Below are 19,849 nucleotides of genomic sequence, written 5' to 3' on the forward strand. Positions count from 1 at the left end.
CTTAGCTCCTTGGGAGGTCTGCCGAGACACTTCAAGATCTGATGTCTGCTTGTCCAGGTCACTGCATAAGCACTTTCATGCTAACCTTTCACCCAACTAAGCTACTAGCATTTTGCTCAGACGCACTCTGCAGCACTTCAGGTGCCTAGGTTTTTTCACAATTGCCTGTGCCTAGAACGCCCTTCTCCTCTTTTCCACCCAGAAGTCTCCTATTTTTTCTATAAGACTCTTCTCTCACTACATCCAGATTTCTCAAGAAAAACACTGCAGAGGAGTTGACAGATGGTCCTACCTCAGTGCCTCTGTAGAAACTTGGACCACCCTCCGAAGCAGTAAACCGAGGCTGATACTACATTGTAAATAGGCTATACTTCAGTTAAAAATAAAAATAAATGAGTAATTGGGGAACAGTGTGCTATTTCTACCTCAAGACTATGCACTCCTAAAAGCAGGTTGGGCATCTTAGTAAGCAGTGGTATTCATACCTTAGCACTGGGTTTGTCCCAGAATAATAACTTGACTAGCTCATGGCACCAAAGCTGACAGTTCTACGAGACAGATTCTCACCAGAAATTTCTTTCCAATTTTTTCCCCTGAAATCTGGAGCATTTATCTGACACTTATCAATCTTGTCTTCTAAAGTCATCCATAAAAGCCCCTTCCTGGTGCTGTATTCCAGCCACTGAGATCTTCTAAATCAATATCAAGTACCCACTAAGGCTCCTATCCACCATAGTCTTTCTTTTAGCCTGAATTAGCTTTTTGCAAAACATCAGTTTTGGATTCAAACAGATTTGAATTTGGATATAAGTTCTGCCACACCCTTATCCCAGGTTACTTATCTATCAAATGGGAATAATATCAATAGCAATCTATACTCTGCAGGGATGTTGAGAGAAAATGAAATGTTGGATGGAAAACAGCTATAACAGGTCCTGACAGATAGTATGTCTTCACAGAAATAGTTACTGATGGATTGAACAATGAATGAGTGAGCTGGGGCTATGTGTTACATAGATGGAGTAATATTTTAGATCTCTAACTCTCTTATTTCAACACTGAAATCAGATTGATTATATTCTTTACAGCCAAATGGAGAAGCTCTATACAGTCAGCAAAAACAAGACCAGGAGCTGACTGGGCTCAGACCATGAACTCCTTATTGCCAAATTCAGACTTAAATTGAAGAAAGTAGGGAAAACCACTAGACCATTCAGGTATGACCTAAATCAAATCCCTTATGATTATACAGTGGAAGTGAGAATAGATTTAAGGGCCTAGATCTGATAGATAGAGTGCCTGATGAACTACGGAATGAGGTTCGTGACATTGTGCAGGAGACGGGATCAAGACCATCCCCATGGAAAAGAAATGCAAAAAAGCAAAATGGCTGTCTGGGGAGGCCTTAAAAATAGCTGTGAAAGAAGAGAAGGGAAAAGCAAAGGAGAAAAGGAAAGATATAAACATCTGAATGCAGAGTTCCAAAGAATAGCAAGAAGAAATAAGAAAGCCTTCTTCAGTGATCAATGCAAAGAAATAGAGGGAAACAACAGAATGGAAAAGACTAGAGATCTCTTCAAGAAAATTAGAGATACCAAGGGAACATCTCATGCAAAGATGGGCTCGATAAAGGACAGAAATGGTATGGACCTAACAGAAGCAGAAGATATTAAGAAGAGATGGCAAGAATACACAGAAGAACTATACAAAAAAGATCTTCACAACCCAGATAATCATGATGGTGTGATCACTGACCTAGAGCCAGACATCCTGGAATGTGAAGTCAAGTGGACCTTAGAAAGCATCACTACAAACAAAGCTAGTGGAGGTGATGGAATTCCAGTTGAGCTATTTCAAATCCTGAAAGATGATGCTGTGAAAGTGCTGCACTCAATATGCCAGCAAATTTGGAAAACTCAGCAGTGGCCACAGGACTCGAAAAGGTCACTTTTCATTCCAATTCCAAAGAAAGGCAATGCCAAAGAATGCTCAAACTACCGCACAATTGCACTCATCTCACACACTAGTAAAGTAATGCTGAAAATTCTCCAAGCCAGGCTTCAGCAATATGTGAACCGTGAACTTCCTGATGTTCAAGCTGGTTTTAGAAAAGGCAGAGGAACCAGAGATCAAATTGCCAACATCCACTGGATCATGGAAAAAGCAAGAGAGTTCCAGAAAAACATCTATTTCTGCTTTATTGACTATGCCAAAGCCTTTGACTGTGTGGATCACAATAAATTGTGGAAAATTCTTCAAGAGATGGGAATACCAGACCACCTGATCTGCCTCTTGAGAAATTGTATGCAGGTCAGGAAGCAACAGTTAGAACTGGACATGGAACAACAGACTGGTTCCAAATAGGAAAAGGAGTACGTCAAGGCTGTATATTGTCACTCTGTTTATTTAACTTATATGCAGAGTACATCATGAGAAACGCTGGGCTGGAAGAAGCAGAAGCTGGAATCAATATTGCTGGGAGAAATATCAATAACCTCAGATATGCAGATGACACCACCCTTATGGCAGAAAGTGAAGAGGAACTCAAAAGCCTCTTGATGAAAGTGAAAGTGGAGAATGAAAAAGTTGGCTTAAAGCTCAACATTCAGAAAACTAAGATCATGGCATCCAGGTCCCATCACTTCATGGAAAATGGATGGGGAAACAGTGGAAACAGTGTCAGACTTTATTTTGGGGGGACTCCAAAATCACTACAGATGGTGACTGCAGCCATGCCAGTCCAGGTTCGATGCACGATACTGGATGCTTGGGGCTGGTGCACTGGGACGACCCAGAGGGATGGAATGGGGAGGGAGGAGGGAGGAGGGTTCAGGATGGGGAACACATGTATACCTGTGGCGGATTCATTTTGATATTTGGCAAAACTAATACAATTATGTAAAGTTTAAAAATAAAATTAAAAAAAAAAAAGAAACACTAAAAAAAAAAAAAAAAAGACGCTTATTCCTTGGAAGGAAAGTTATGACCAACCTAGATAGCATATTCAAAAGCAGAGACATTCCTTTGCCAACAAAGGTCCATCTAGTCAAGGCTGTGGTTTTTCCTGTGGTCATGTATGGATGTCAGAGTTGGACTGTGAAGAAAGCTGAGCACCGAAGAATTGATGCTTTTGAACTGTGGTGTTGGAGAAGACTCTTGAGAGTCCCTTGGACTGCAAGGAGATCCAACCAGTCCATTCTGAAGGAGATCAGCCCTGGGATTTCTTCGGAAGGAATGATGCTAAAGCTGAAACTCCAGTACTTTGGCCACCTCATACGAAGAGTTGACTCATTGGAAAAGACTCTGATGCTGGGAGGGATTGGGGGCAGGAGGAGAAGGGGACGACAGAGGATGAGATGGCTGGATGGCATCACTGACTCGCTGGACGTGAGTCTCAGTGAACTCTGGGAGTTGGTGATGGACAGGGAGGCCTGGCATGCTGCGATTCATGGGGTCGCAAAGAGTCGGACACGACTGAGTGACTGATCTGATCTGATCTGATCTGAACTCTCTTATACCAGTTTGGAGTCAATAATGGTAAATCTACACTAGGTAAATACAAGGATCTATATAGGAGAGACAATGAACAAATAAGACTTGCATGATCCATGATCTAACAGCCCCTGGGGAAGTCATTGAAGTGTGAAACCAAACACAGGTGTGGTAAGTGGTGTGAGAATGAACTTGCTGGTCACTCAGATGAGTTCATCTGAGCAGGATTCTGTACAAGTAAGGACTCCTTGTAAAAAAAACTCCTACATTAGAAAATGTAACACTTAGGCAATTATTAACTAGAATTATTTGCTCCTTGTCCTATTATTGTTTGTGTAGTTCACTTGGGAATATTATGAAAAAAGTAAGATAGATTAGCAGACAAGAATGTTGAGTGTTGAATTTAGTGTTATAAAATTTGAACAACTGAAAAGCTTCATCCTTAGTCTCTGAAAGTGACATTGATTGGTAAATATAATGGTAAATACACTAATTGTTAAATATACTAAGTCAGTGGCTCTCAAGTGACAATAGATGTTTTCTAGGTTTGATATAAAAATTTTGTTAATGCATAAAAGTTGTTTGTTTTAACTGAGATTATATATTATTCCTGCAATACTTCTCAGCTGCAAGTTTGATCTGTAGTAATCACATACCCTTGGTCTCCAGTGGAGTGAAATTTGCTGTTTGCACTACCAAAATTTGAATTCAGTATTGTACTGGAAATCTTAGCAAGTGCAAAGTGAAGAGTGGGGGAAAAGCACAAAACTGGGAAAAGAATAAATAAGACCATTATACACAGATGACATTAATGGTATATGTAGAAAACCTAAAAGAATCTATGGACACACTATTAGAATTAACAAGTGAATTTAGTATGACCAATAAATTCTCAAGGTCAATATATAATTTAAAAAATAAATTTAAGAATATAATTTATAATGGCTTTAAGAAATGTCAAATATACAGGAATTTATCTAACAAATTATTTGCAAACCTTGTATGTGGAAAACTATAACCATTACTGAGAAAAATCAGAAAAGTCCTACCTGAATTGAAGGCTATACTGTGTTCAAGGATTGGAGGACTCAATATTATAATTTTGTTGGTTCTACCCAATTGGATTTATACATTCAATGCAATCTCAGTCAAAATCCTAGCAATTTTTTCTGAAATGTCTCAGTTTAGATCACCCAGAAGTAGACCCTGAGATGAGGATTTGTGGACAAGTGATTTATTAAAGAAATGTTCCCAGAAGAAACTGATTCAAAAATGAATAAGTAGTCCAGGGAAGAAGAGGAAAACAAGGTAAGGTCTGATTTCAGCCTGATCCTCCAAGGAAGTATAGGAGTACAACTTACACCCCAAAGATCCCCCTTCAAGGAAAATAAGCTAGGCTTTCATACTCATGCACCAGTTAGCAATAGCTAAGGTCGGTCTCAGGAGGACTAGGGCTTCTAAGTATTTCCAGCTCTCTGTATATTTGGGCAAAGTGGCTCCAGTAACTTTTAGAGAGTCCTTCAAAGAGAAGCACAGCTTCAGGCTGTAGGAAGTAAAACAAAGAGAAGTTAGAACAGGAGGGAAAACCTAAAGCGTAAAAGGAATCTGAGGAGTTTGGAGTAGAGCACAAACACCTACTATATGAAAAATGAACAAGCTGATTTAAAATGTATATGAAAATGCAAAGAACCACGCCGAACAAAGATAGTCTGGAAAGGGGGAACAAAGTCAGAGTGCTTATACTACTAGATTAAAAGATTTACTATAAATCTTCATTAATTAAAACAAGTATGGCATTGGTGCAGTAATAGACAATAACCAATGGAACAAAATTCCAGAAACAGATGCACACATATTCAGTCATTGGGTTTATATCAAAGATGCCTGCAGTACAGTGGAAAAAGAATAATGTTTTTAATAATTGGTGCTAAGTCAATTAGATATTAACAGGGAAATATAAACCTTGAACTCTAACACACACTTGAATTCAATTTCAAATGGATTAGAGGCCTAAATGTGACAAGCAAAAAAATAATAATAAAGCCTCTAAAAACATATCTTCATGACCTGGGGGTAGGAAAATATTTCTTGTGTAGAATATAAACTGCCCTAATCATAAAGGAAAAGATTCATATACTTGACTTTGTTAATATTAAAGCTTCTGTTTATTAAATGGAACTATTGGGACAATGGAAAGGCAACAGAGTTGGAAAGATATTTGCATTACATATATCCAACAAAGGATTCATAATCAAACATTTGAAGAACTTCCATAAACCAGTAAGACTAGACCAGATAATTTTTTTAACAGTCAAAGGCCTTGAAGAGGCATTTCATGAAAGAGAATATCCAGTCAATAAGCACAAGCTCAACATTAGTAGCTATCAGCAAAATGTAAATTAAAACCGCAGTGAGATGCCACAGCACATCCACAAGAATTTCTAAAATGAAAAATAAAAACAAGAAGTCCTGACAATACCAAACATTTCCAGGAATGTGGAACAACCAGAACTTTTATGCACTGTTGGTAGGGGTGTAAAGTGGCTCAACAACTGCAAAAATTGGACAGCTCTACGAAGACTAAAAAATGCAGTCTGCAGCCGAGTAATTCAACTCCTAGACATGTGACTAACAAAACTTTTGTTAAGTTGTGCAACAAAAGCCTCATCCCAGGATGCTCAGAGCAACTTTATTAAAAATAGCCAAAAGCTAGAAATATCCCAAATGCCAATATATACACAATGCAATGCTCTAAAGCAAAGTAAAATAAACAACTACTGCTACGCTTAACAGACATCAATCTCACTGGCATACAAATGAAGGAGGATCAATGCAAATGAATAAAAACTGTATTATTCCACTTTTATGAATTAAGAAAGACAAAATCAATCAAAGCAGATAGAAACCAGACTACTTATGATGTATAGAGTGTACTGACTCAGAAGGGACATGAGAAACTCCTAAGGTGTGACTGGGGTTTATATCTTGATCGAGATGGTGGTTACTTGGGTATATATGTTTGTGAATATTCACCAAAGTTTAATTGCATTCTTTATTATATTATAATAGTTTGTATTATATAATAGTATATATATTTATATACATATATTTTTTATAATAGTAAATTATAGTTTGGTAATTTAAAAAAGAGAGCTCTTAAAACACTGAAGTCCCTCAAGTTTATCATAGACAATTTAGAAAGTATTCAAGTGTACAATGGGACATCTTAGTGTTAATATTTTTTGTTACAAAAATGACAGTGTATTTTAAATGCTGTCCTGTAGTCTAAAAACAATGTACCTATAAACAGTATGTCACGATAATTCCCCATTCAGTACGTTTTGTACTACAATATAAAAATATTTGCTGTGCAAAAGGTAAGGATATTATATGACTCCAGGCCAGTTAACTGCTGCTGCTGCTGCTAAGTCGCTTCAGTCATGTCCGACTCTGTGCCACCCCATAGACGGCAGCTCACCAAGCTCCCCTGTCCCTGGGATTCTCCAGGCAAGAACACTGGAGTGGGTTGCCATTTCCTTCTCCAATGCATGAAAGTGAAAAGTGAAAGTGAAGTCACTCAGTCATGTCCGACTCTTAGTGACCCCATGGACTGCAGCCCACCAGGCTCCTCCGTCCATGGGATTTTCCAGGCAAGAGTACTGGAGTGGGGTGCCATTGCCTTCTCCGAGGCCAGTTAAAGAGAACTTCAATTCCAAGCACACAGGGATGAAGTGCAGAACAGAGGAGAAAATAGTTCTGAAAGAGTGGTGAGCCTGAAGGGTGACCACAGAAACATGCAGTAACAATTCATACAATTGTTCATATAGTATATGAGGGCTTCTCAACCTTTCTGTGTTTGCCACACCCTTTTAAATACTGAATTTTTGCAACCAATGTTAAAGTATTAAAATAGAAAATTCATTCCATTCTCTTTTTAATTTGGGATCAAATCTGGGTCTCCCATGTTGTAGGCAGACGCTTTACTGACTGAGCCACCAGGGAAATCTTTTTTTTTTGTTTTGTTTTTTAGAGTATAGAAATAATCTTTTTTTTATTAATGTATTTTAAGTGGAGGCTAATTAGTTTACAATATTGTGGTGAGTTTTGCCATACATTGACATGAATCAGCTAATCTTTTAAAATATATTGAACATTTTGTGCAAAGAGGAGTTATCACGGAGAGATAGAATCAGTTTACATATGTTTGTAGAAGGAGAGAGATAGACAGACGTCGCATTCATACGTCCACCAGTACATGCTCAGTGGTGACTGCGAGATTGGAAAGCAAAACGAATCCAAGGCAACCTGTTAACACTAGCATTCAAGCCCCGGGAACAGCTCTCTGAATGTCCCTGAGTGTGGCCACTGGCCAAGGACGTCTAAGGGGAAGAGACTCGGCCACAGAAGAGGATGCTGTTGGTCTTGATGTGCTTGATGAGGAACAGGAAAGGGTGATCGCAGCGGAAACTCTCTCCAAACGGTAATGATGTGACACTAATACCCACACCGGTAGCAGCCGCGGCCTCGGTGCCCTCCTCGGTCACCTCCACAAAGGACTTGTGGACGACCGTCGACACCGCCAGATCACATCTCCCGGTCATGCCCGAGAAGTTGGCGACCCTGTCATTGAAGGCATCCAGAATCCCCAGGGCTCGCAGTGTGGGCACGAAGTTGTAGCTCTCTTCCACTTTAAATCGAGGCAGGTATAAATCCACTTGTCGCTTCCCCATATTCTGTGGGCTCGTCCATGCTATTAACTTCTCAGCAGTGAGCTGGTCTTCAAGCTCCTGCAGACCGTCTACTTCATTGGGCAGCAGCACCATCATGCTTAGCTCTTCGCCTTTGTACGGGATTTCCAGGATCTTGGCTTGCACATCCTCCAGTGACACGAACTGGAAACTACTGGTTTGTTTCATCATCTGCACAGGTTTGCTTGTATCCTTGTTCAGCCAAAATTTTTCCTCTGCAGTATGTTCTTCCTTAAATTTCTGGTTCCACTGCCCTTTGAAATAGACAGCGTTCACCAGAACCAGAGCAGTAGAGCTGTCGAGAGAGTCTTTGGGAAATAGGTCCTTGATTTTTTCATTGGTTTGGCTCTCCACCCAGGAATTAATCATCTTTCGACTTTCCTCTGCAGTGCTGATAAAATCGGCAGATTCCACACTGGCCAGGTAGTATTTCTGAACATTATCCATGTATTCCTGGAGAAACGGAAAATCTTCTCTTCCATAGAGCCTGTTGGCAACACTCAGCTCATAGGCATCAGTGGATTTCTTTAATTCCGTCAGAAGCTTTTGGAAGTGATGATGAACATTTCTTGGCTTTTCAACCTTCAAACACCAAAAAGTGAGCTCACTGGATTCTCTAACAATATAAATACTGCACCCACATAAGTCTGTTTGATCAGTACCTGGATTTTGGTATTTCTGTGGATGACTGTTGTTCTTTCCTCGTATTTGGTGTATTTTACTGGAAATAAGCTTCATAAATTCACATTCAGTCTTTCAGGTAATTCTTTCTCCCTTCTCTAGTAGACTGTGACCTTTCCTCTTTGAACTTCGCGTGCAGCACCATTCCGCTCTTGGGTGTGTCCTCTCTGTCTTTTTTTTTTTTTTTTTTATTCTGTGGTAGTGTTTTTACTTTTTTTTTTAATTTTATTTTATTTTTAAACTTTACATAATTGTATTAGTTTGCCAAATATCAAAATGAATCCGCCACAGATATACATGTGTTCCCCATCCTGAACCCTCCTCCCTCCTCCCTCCCCATTCCATCCCTCTGGGTCGTCCCAGTGCACCAGCCCCAAGCATCCAGTATCGTGCATCGAACCTGGACTGGCAACTCGTTTCATACATGATATTTTACATGTTTCAATGCCATTCTCCCAAATCTTCCCATCTTTTAATTTGTATATTTACTAATTCAGTTCAGTTCACTTCAGTTCAGTCACTCAGTCGTGTCCGACTCTCTGCGACCCCATGAATCGCACCACACCAGGCCTCCCTGTCCATCACCAACTCCCGGAGTTCACTCAGACTCACGTCCATCGAGTCAGTGATGCCATCCAGCCATCTCATCCTCTGTCGTCCCCTTCTCCTTCTGCCCCCAATCCCTCCCAGCATCAGAGTCTTTTCCAATGAGTCAACTCTTCGCATGAGGTGGCCAAAGTACTGGAGTTTCAGCTTTAGCATCTTTCCTTCCAAAGAAATCCCAGGGCTGATCTCCTTCAGAATGGACTGGTTGGATCTCCTTGCAGTCCAAGGGACTCTCAAGAGTCTTCTCCAACACCACAGTTCAAAAGCATCAATTCTTTGGCGCTCAGCTTTCTTCACAGTCCAACTCTCACATCCATACACGACCACAGGGGAAACCACAGCCTTGATTAGACGGACCTTTGTTGGCAAAGTAATGTCTCTGCTTTTGAATATGCTATCTAGGTTGGTCATAACTTTCCTTCCAAGGAGTAAGCGTCTTTTAATTTCATGGCTGCAGTCACCATCTGCAGTGATTTTGGAGCCCCCAGAAATAAAGTCTGACACTGTTCCCACTGTTTCCCCATCTATTTCCCATGAAGTGATGGGACCGGATGCCATGATCTTTGTTTTCTGAATGTTGAGCTTTAAGCCAACTTTTTCACTCTCCACTTTCACTTTCATCAAGAGGCTTTTGAGTTCCTCTTCACTTTCTGCCTTAAGGGTGGTGTCATCTGCATATCTGAGGTTCTTGATATTTCTCCCGGCAATCTTGATTCCAGTTTGTGTTTCTTCCAGTCCAGCGTTTCTCATGATGTACTCTGCATATAAGTTAAATAAACAGGGTGATAATATACAGCCTTGATGAACTCCTTTTCCTATTTGGAACCAGTCTGTTGTTCCATGTCCAGTTCTAACTGTTGCTTCCTGACCTGCATACAAATTTCTCAAGAAGCAGATCAGGTGGTCTGGTATTCCCATCTCTTTCATTAACAGTGATAAAATACTGAATTTTTTTTGAAACTTGACAACTATGCAGAAAAAAAATCAGATAAGCCTTTGGTGAGGATAAGTTTGAGAATTAAATCATCACTAGTAATGTTTCTCCCCAGTGATCTAATACACGCCAGTGTTTGTGATCAGTTTTGGTGCTTGATATGTCAGCCATTACAAGTTTAATGAAAAAACAGCAATTGTAAGTGGTCTGTAGGTTTTTATGAATTAAAGCAGATTTAGATATATTTTTATACTATTTTACTCATTTAAATACTAAGATGTTAATTGTGTGGAAACAAAAAAATAAATGGTGTTTCATGAAGTTTACAGGGAATCAAATAGTGTTTTATGGAGGTTACAGGAAATATTCTTGTTTTCCAGTTGAGTTTGGCCAGTAAATGCTGGCAGGATCATGGAGGGCAGAAACGAGAGAGGGGTGAGTTCTTAGTCTTTCTACTCCCTCCCTGCATCCCCATGGTTTGGGCAGCGGTTTCATCTCTCCACAACAGCCGCATTTGTTGAGGAGAGTAGCCTCTTTCTCATCTCTGTTTCATTGGGTTCTAGTAATGTCTTGCCATTTTAGCACCTGGAATGTCAACAGTTTTTGGTGACTGTTAGTCAGAAGGAAATAGCAACCCACTCCAGTACTCTTGCCTGGAAAATTTCCATGGACTGAGGAGCCTGGTAAACTACAGTCCATGGGGTCGCAAAGAGTCGGACATGACTAAGCGACTTCACTTTCACTTTCTTTTTTCAGTCTCTGGGAATATTACATATCCTATGTTGTTTTTCTATTTAAAATTCTACTTAATTTTTATTTTTAAAAAATTTTATACACTTTTGAATGGTTATACTACATTTATAGTTATTATAAAATGTTGGCTATATGCCCTGTGATGTGCAATGCATCCCTGTAGCTTATCTGACACTCGATAATTTATACCTCCCAGCCCACCTCTCCTATATTGTCTCTCCCCCATTCCCCACTACAGTTTGTTCTCTGTATCTGTGAGTCTGCTTCTTTTTTGTTAGATTCAGTGCATTGTTGTATTTTTTTAGATTTCACATATAAGTGGTATCATACAGTATTTGTCTTTCTCGGACTTATTTCACTTAGCATAATGCCCTCTAAGTTCATCCACATTGCTGCATGTGGCAAAATTTCATTCTTTTTCATAACTGGATAGTGTTCCATTGTTGGTAAGTGTGTATGTTTGCAGATATAGGGCTGTGGTTAGAAAAAATGTTTGATGTGGTTTCAGTTTTAATTTATCTAGGCTTGTTTTGAGGCCCAGCACATCTATCCTGGAGAATGTTCCATGTGCAATTGAAAAGAATGTGCATTCTGCTGCTTTCAGGTGGAATGCTCTCTCTACATCAGTTAAGTCCATCTGACCAAATGTGTCATTTAAGGCCAGTGTTTCCTTATTGATTTTCTCTCTGAATGATCTGTCAATCAACACAGAGTGTTAAATCCCCCCACTCTTATTGTATTATTGTCAATTTCTCTTTTATGTATGTTAATATTTGACTTACATATTTAGGTGTTCATATTTGGGTACATATATATTTACAATTTTTTATCTTCTTCTTGGATTGATCTCAATCATTACATGGTGTCCTCCTTTGTCTCTTATAACAATGTTTATTTTAAAGTTCATTTTGTCTGATATAAGTAGAGCTACTTGATTTTTTTTTTTGGTTTCAATTTGCATGGAATACCTTTTTCCATCCCCTCACTTTTAGGCTACATATATCTCTAGATCTGAATGGGTCTCTAATAGGCAGCATATATACAGCTCTTGTTTTTATATACTTTCAGCCACTCAATGTCTTTGGTCTTGTGAACTTATTACAGTATCTTTAGTATTATGTTTGGATTCCTTTTACTTTTTTTGTATGTATATATACTAAAGATTCTTGATTTGTGGTTACCATGAGATTTTTGATTAACAATCTATCTATATACATGGGTTTCTCTGGTGGCTCAGGCAGTAAAGAGTCTGCCTGCAATATAAGAGACCTGAGTTTGATCCCTGAGTCAGGAAGATCCCCTGGAGAAGGGAATGGCTACCCACTCCAGTATTCTTACCTGGAGAATTCCATGGACAGAGGAGCCTGGCTATGGTCCATGGGATAGCAAAGAGTTAGACATGACTGAACATCTAGCACATCCACACACACTATCTATACATGTGATTGTTTTTAGTTGCTAATGTCTTAATTTCAAATGTCTTTTAAAAAGACTGCATTTGCACTCTCCTCCCCTATCAATTACTGTTTTTGATATCATATTTTACATCTAACTTTTCTGTGTCTTTAACTGTTTATTGGGTATATAGATAATTTTACTACTTTTGTCATTTAACCTCCCTCCTAGCTTTGGGTATGGATCATTTCTGACCTCTACTGTATGTTTGCCTTTACCCATGAGCATTTTCATTTCATGATATTCTTATTTCTAGTTGTGTTTTCTTTTTTGCTAGAGAATTCCCTTTAACATTTGTTGTAAAGCTGGTTTTGTAGTGCTGAACTCTTTTAGTTTCACTTGTACATAAAGCTTTTGAGGTCTCCATCAATTCTGAATGAGAACCTTGCTAGTTAGAATATTCTTGGTTGTATATTTTTGTCTTTCATCACTTTAAGTATATCATACCATTCCTTTCTGGCCTGCAGAGTTTCTACAGAAAAATCAGCTATTCTCCTTATTGTAGTTCCCTTGTATGTTCTTTCTACTTTTAATATTTTCTCTTTATCTTTAATTTTTATCATTTTAATTATAATGTGTCTTGGTGTGCTCCTCTTTGGGTTAATCTTATATGGGACTCTGTGCTTCCTGAACTTGGGTGACTTTCTTTTCCCAGGTTAGGGAATATTTCAGTTATTATCTCTTCAAGTATTTTCTCAGGCTCTCTCTCTCTTTTCCTTCTGGAACGCCTATAATATGAAAATTAGTGTATTTGACATGGTCCCAGAGGTCTCTTAAACTATCCTCATTTCTTTTCATTCATTTATCTTTAGTTTGGTGGCAGTGATTTCCACTTCTCTGTCTTCCAGCTCTCTGATCTGATCTTTTGTATCAGTTAGCCTACTATTAATTCCTTCTATTGTATTTTTAATTTGTTATCGACACAATGAGTCAGGCAATCTTTCAAGCTCTGAAGTTAGATCTTGAACACAATTGACAGAGTAGCTGGGTGATTCTAACTGGAGCAGACAGTAATTCTGACTCTTTGCAACCCCATGGACCCCACTAGGCTCCTCTGTCCATGGGATTTCCCAGGCAAGAACACTGGAGTGGGTTGCCATTTCCTTCTGCAGGGGATCTTCCCAACCTAGGGATGGAACCTGTGTCTCCTGCATTGCCAGGTGGATTCTTTACCACTGAGCCATGAGGGAAGCCCACATATTGAATAGGTATTGTTAATTTAAACCTCACATCAACCCACAAAGCAATGAGCATTATTTTGCCTTTCTTATGGATTACAGAAATTAGGCTCAAGACGATTCAGAAAAAAAGATGTCAAAAGGAAAAAAAAAGGCTTTGAAATAAGCTACATGTGACAGATGATACTAATAAAAAAATACATACCATGGCCATATTTTCTACCACAATGAGGAAGGTTCTGAGGCCTATGACAGATGAGCCTAGTATCCATAGGCATCTTTGCTCTCAGTATCTTTTCTCATTAACAGTTTGTTCCTGGTTTTAATCCTCTTTCCTCAATTGTAGTCAATGGACTGAGGTCTTATGGTCTTTTATGATTATACATGGAAAGTGCTAGTTGAATATCAGTTAAATAGTAATTACATGATAGGAAGTACTTAGGATGTAAACACCCACCAGCTGTCAGACATTGGACTCAGCACTGGATAGAAAATAGCAAACTAGACAGAGATGATCTCTTTCCTTCAGGAGCTTACAGTCTAGAGTATGAGATTCAGAAAATAAATTGAAAAAAATAACTGAATTTCTGATTATACAACAATAAACATGACTGTTGGGAATAAGTGAATGAAAATGCTTTCTCAATGAAAAATGGAAATTTACATTATGTTTCCTTTATTCAGAGTTTTATCCCCTTTAAATTTTTGTATTCTGCAAGAATAGAAAGACATTAGTGTCAATTTTGGGTAACCAATAATAGTTAAGTAGAAGGGATTTCTGGGCACAAGAGTGGAAAGAAATTTTGAAACCAGGTAGACCAAGAATCAAATCTTGGTTCTACCACTTTGAAATCCAAAACTAGTGCAATCTCATCTATAAATCTTGATAGTTATATTTAGGTTGCAATGAGGCTGAGAAAATGAAACCATTTAACATGTTTTAGCAATAAAATTGTTCTGGATACCGTATTAAGAATTTGGGGTGTTGTGGTTTCTAGTCAAAATCGTCAACCTATATATATTAAGAAAAAGAAGGGAAAGAAGTAGGCCTGATATAGGTGCAACCACTCTATTTCTCTATAAATATCCCTGTAATCCTAATTAAGGCCACTTTGGGAATAAAATGCTATGGTAACACTCTCCATTTGATTCCAAATTGTGTTCTTAATTTTCTACTTTAAAGAAAAAAAGCACAAGATTGCATATTAATAAACAAGAAAAAAACATACAAACAAACAAAACCATCTACTCAATGGCTGAAATTTCATATTGGAGTCAATTTCAAGGTTGATTGGAATGTCAGAGTTAATAATTTTGTCAACCAAAACCTGGAATTCGTAATTATCCTAAAAACTATAGATAGTGTTGGAAAGAGCTTATTTGTTCTCAACTTCTTTATCCCAGAATTTCCCCCTACCCATAACCTCTTTCTGCAAAATCTCAACTGTCTGTAAGAGTAGTTAAAATCATGGTGCCTGACACACTGTCCTGAATTTATAAACCAGTGTCTGTTATCAGTGCTATGATTACATCACCAAGACTATTTATTCAAAGAATGACCTGACCCTTTCCCTGTAGTATCTGGAGAGGTAGCTAAATAATAGATATAAAAATATACACATAAGTTAAATAAGTTGGTTTGGAAGCTAGATAATAAAATGCATGCATCAAGAAGAGAAGCAAAAGAAGCAAAGTTCTTGAAAAGTGAGGAAGTAGCTGTCAGTAGCAAACCAGGACTGGGGTAGGAGAAGCGTGGGGAAAGGAGCCTGGAGAGAAATAGGAGGTCAAGGAGGAGAAGAAGAGGAGAAAGAGGGGGAAAAAAAAAAAAAAAACAGGAAAAGAAAAGAAAACTAGCCTGAATTCAAACCTGCAAAAGTTTACAATCAACATTAGAGTTTCTAAGAAGAATGAGTTTTCTCCCCTATTTTGGCATCCAGTGTCATTGCAGATTTAAAAGACTCCACTATCCAGGGGTTATTTATGGACTCCAAGGCTGTAAATCTTTCCTGTATGGCCTTGGAGCATGGCTTGTGTCCTCTGGGACATGTTATATGATACAGCTGAGCCTCCATTCCAGCTCATTCCCTAACCTGGATGCTTTTCTCTCTACAGTCTCTCGATCTTCCCACATTAACCTGGAATTCCATACTGGCAGTGCTGAAGGGCTCCTGGAGGTCATTCGGCCCAACACTGCCATACTAAAGAGAAACTGAAGCCCCAAGAAGTAGAGCATTATCTGTCCAAAAAACCCTTCTTTCTGACCAGAGTCACTTGAAAAAATGAGTTTTTATACAGAGCTGCAATTGGGGTGAGGGGATCAGGAAATGCCTACATACCTCTCTCTCAACTCATTAACTGCTATTCCCTGCGCCCAGTGATTCCTTTGATAGGAAATAAAGCTCCTCACTCTTCAGGGAGGATGAGGAATGTTGGGACTGATATTTATGGGGCACTTTCTATGTGCCAAGCACTGTGCTTCACATCCATTATCTCATTTAATCTTCACGGCAATTTAATAACATGGATTCTACTAGTCCCCCTTTCCTTCTCTGAGATTCAGCTTCCTCAGCTGTCAGATGACCTTCCCAAGGTCACACAGAAGAGGTTCCAGAAACGGGATCCATCCACAGGTTTGCTTGCCTCTCAAATAGCAATGATGCTACAATTTGGGGGGGGGGGGGGGTGGGTGATGGATTTTGAAATCAAATTATATTAGATAAAGAAGCACAAAGATGATAATTCTCAATAAGCTCTGAGTATTCTTTTCAGAATCTCTTCTGAGAACATTTGGGTAGGGATTGGAGGCTGGGAGAGGATAAAAGCAGTATTCATTCATATATTTTTCCCATAGACTGCTGGATCATTTTAACAATTGTATTAGGGTAGGCTATCGACTCTTTCCAGAACAGGTCTAGTTTTACTGTTAAACCACTGAGATGTAAAAGTTACTTCTTGCCCACTTCACAATGTAGTCAAGTGTTCAGGGATAGCCTTCTTTCTGCAAATTCAGGGTCCAGACTCCTCACATTTTGGGGTACCACCATCTCCAACATGTAACCACCAAAACTGCACAGAATAAGGAAGAGAGGGTGGAATACCCTGCAAAGAAGAATATAGCACTTCTATCCACCTTCCATCAGCTCCATTTTAAGTACAAGAGGGCTGGGATGAGGTGCAGCTATGTATCCAGGAAGAAGAATGGAAATTGGATTCTTGCTGAACACTAGTGTTCTCTGTCACCACGGCTGCATCAAAAAACACTTTTGTTACCCTCTGATGAATTTCCCTCCCATAACCATGTGAGTTCCGGAGAAGGCAATGGCACCCCACTCCAGTACTCTTGCTTGGAAAATCCCATGGACAGAGGAGCCTGGTAGGCTGCAGTCCATGGGGTTGCGAAGAGTCAGACACGATTGAGCGACTTCACTTTCACCTTTCACTTTCATGCATTGGAGAAGGAAATGGCAACCCACTCCAGTGTTCTTGCCTGGAGAATCCTAGGGATGGCGGAGCCTGGCAGGCTGCCGTCTATGGGGTCGCACAGAGTCGGACACGACTGAAGCAACTTAGCAGCAGTAGCAGCAGCAGCCATGTGAGTTCAGTGCACTCAGGATGAGACTCCGAGAGGAGAGGGGAATTTCATTTGATAAAGATCATGCAGACTAAAGCCACAGAGGCAGAAACATCTGCCTATATCCAGAAATCTCCCCTCCAAGCTGTGTGTAGGTCCTGGCCCATCCCAGGCTAACAAAGGGAACCAGGTCAGATCTTGCCCCTCCGTACCTAAAGGAGCATCTGCAAGGAGTTCCTCAATACTGTATGTACTACAATACAATCATCACACACATTGCGACCCTCCTCCACTCCCCAGTTTGCTTCCATCAGCATCTCCAGATAAATGCAGCCAAAGAAGGACGAGTCTGGGCTTTTCTGTCTGAATTCTTGGAATCACTGAGTCAAACTGTCTGGCCTAGGAAATCTCAGGAAACCATGTTGGCGTAGTCTCAGTGGAGGAAGTCAGGCATTCTGACTTCTCACTCAGAACTCTGTGTGCTTCCAAGAGCACATGAGGTAGTTGGTCACTTTTACCCAATGTCTTCCCATATAAGATAATGGTTTACAGATGGAAATTAAAAGTTCAGTCTTCAAATGCAAAGGGTGCATTGGCTTCAATATATGGTTAAAATTAAAAAAAAATCAACGGAATTAAAAAAAAAAAAAAAAAAACACTGGAAAACAGAGCATTGATAGAAACCAAAGCAGAGTGAAGAAATGTGGGTTCAGTGCCTGACTTTAACACTTCCAATCTGTGAGACCCTGGAACAGCCAGGTTCTCTCTGAATCTCTACATCCTCTCTCATTAAAACAGAATGGGTTTGGTTCAGTGGCTCTTTCTGGAGTTAGCTCTGCCCTTTAAGGGGCATTTGTAAAAGTGTGAAAACATTTTTTTTTATCATCACAGTGACTAAAGGACACAACTGACGTTCATCAGGCAAAGGCCAAAGGAGTCCATGTCCTGCACTATGGGGACAGTCTCACCCGATAAAGAACCCTCCTTCCCATCATGCTGATGGCGCCTTTGTTAGAAATCCCTTCATAATCTTACTGCCAGGATCAAAGATTTGTAACATAAAACTGGCCTAATTTTCTGTTTTGGTAGCTACGAAACAGAGCAAATTGGAGAACTCTCATTCACAGTTCCTTGTAGCCCAAGTCTTTGTTATTATGATACTTTCTACCTATTCTTCCCCATAATCCTTTTCTGCACACGCATCAGTTTCATATGTCTTGACTTTTCACCCTTACTTTAACGGTCAAATTTTAAATTAATTTTTATATTCTATTGCTATGACATTTTAAAATAGATTTTTCCTTTAATATCACATTGTTTCATTGTGAACTGTTTATACACATCCCCCTGTTAGACCAAGTGGCTCAGTGGTAAAAGAATCCGCCTCAGGAGATGCAAGAGTCCCAGGCTCAATCTCTGGATCTGGATGATCCCCTGGAGAAGGAAATGCAACCCACTCCAGATTTCTTTTCTGGAGAATTCCACAGACAGAGGAGCCTGGCGGGCTACGGCCCATGGGGTTGCAAAGAATCGGACATGACTGAGCATGCGTGTAAACAAGCCCTGCTAGACCAAATTCCATAATATCAGGGAATATGTCTTATTCATATTTATTTACTCATTCAATCACTCAAAAATGACATTTTAATAATATACATTTAATTTATATACATCAAGCACTTACTATGTACCAGAAACAGATGAGGAAATTGAAGCTACAAGAGGTTAAGTAACTTGCTCAGAGTCACACAAGTATGTATTGCATCAGAGAAGAAGGCTCACAGATCCTAAAGCAAGTTCCTAAACTCAAGAAGCTTGCATTCTGACAGGTAAATACATCAACAGAGGCAGTGCAGCATGACAATCTCCAAGTGTAATTGTAGAGATGCAAAATGAGCCCCAAGGAGGGGCACAAAGTCCTGAGTCCAGAGAAGAAACACCTCTTCTCTGGTTCAGAGAAGTGATACCTCACCTGAAACTGGAGACCCAGGGAGGGTGGTCAGAAAGGCAAACAGAACAAAGACATGCCAACGCGGAGCCCCAGAATGAGAGCATGCAAATTACAAAACCTGAAAAGGTGAGCATTGTAAGTCATGGCTCGAATATAACTGACCAATAGGAAAACTGAAATCCAGGAAGAAAAGATGCCTTGCTAAAGTCCCAGAACTTGATTCTCCTGGGAATTAAGGTGAATAGATGCTTGGGGAATAATAGCCTGTGGCCTCAGTGTCAGTCTACCTCATGTCATAAGTGTTCTGGCTGACTTCTCTAGATACTCCCCAGGCCAGGAGGAACAGAAGAACTAAGCGCTTCCTAAAAGCTGTACTTGCTGTTAAGCATCTTCTCTGCTATCTCACTTCACCTTTCCCTCTGCCCCATTGGGAAAGCATGATTATCCCATTTCATAAACAGGAATACTGAGGCTCAGAGA

General features: G+C 39.6%; 1 protein-coding gene across 1 annotated transcript; it reads right to left on the reverse strand.

Annotated features, from left to right (window-relative positions):
* Window positions 1–7,780: 7,780 nt before the first annotated feature.
* On the reverse strand, window positions 7,781–8,993 carry LOC102391040 (serpin B3-like). Its single transcript, XM_045165973.1, has one exon. It carries the CDS (start codon window positions 8,976–8,978, stop codon window positions 7,872–7,874), a length of 1,107 nt encoding a protein of 368 aa, XP_045021908.1. The 5' UTR covers window positions 8,979–8,993; the 3' UTR covers window positions 7,781–7,871.
* Between the last annotated feature and the right edge of the window lie 10,856 nt (window positions 8,994–19,849).

This window comes from Bubalus bubalis, chromosome 6 (assembly GCF_019923935.1).
Source record: "Bubalus bubalis isolate 160015118507 breed Murrah chromosome 6, NDDB_SH_1, whole genome shotgun sequence".
Taxonomy (NCBI): Eukaryota; Metazoa; Chordata; class Mammalia; order Artiodactyla; family Bovidae; genus Bubalus; species Bubalus bubalis.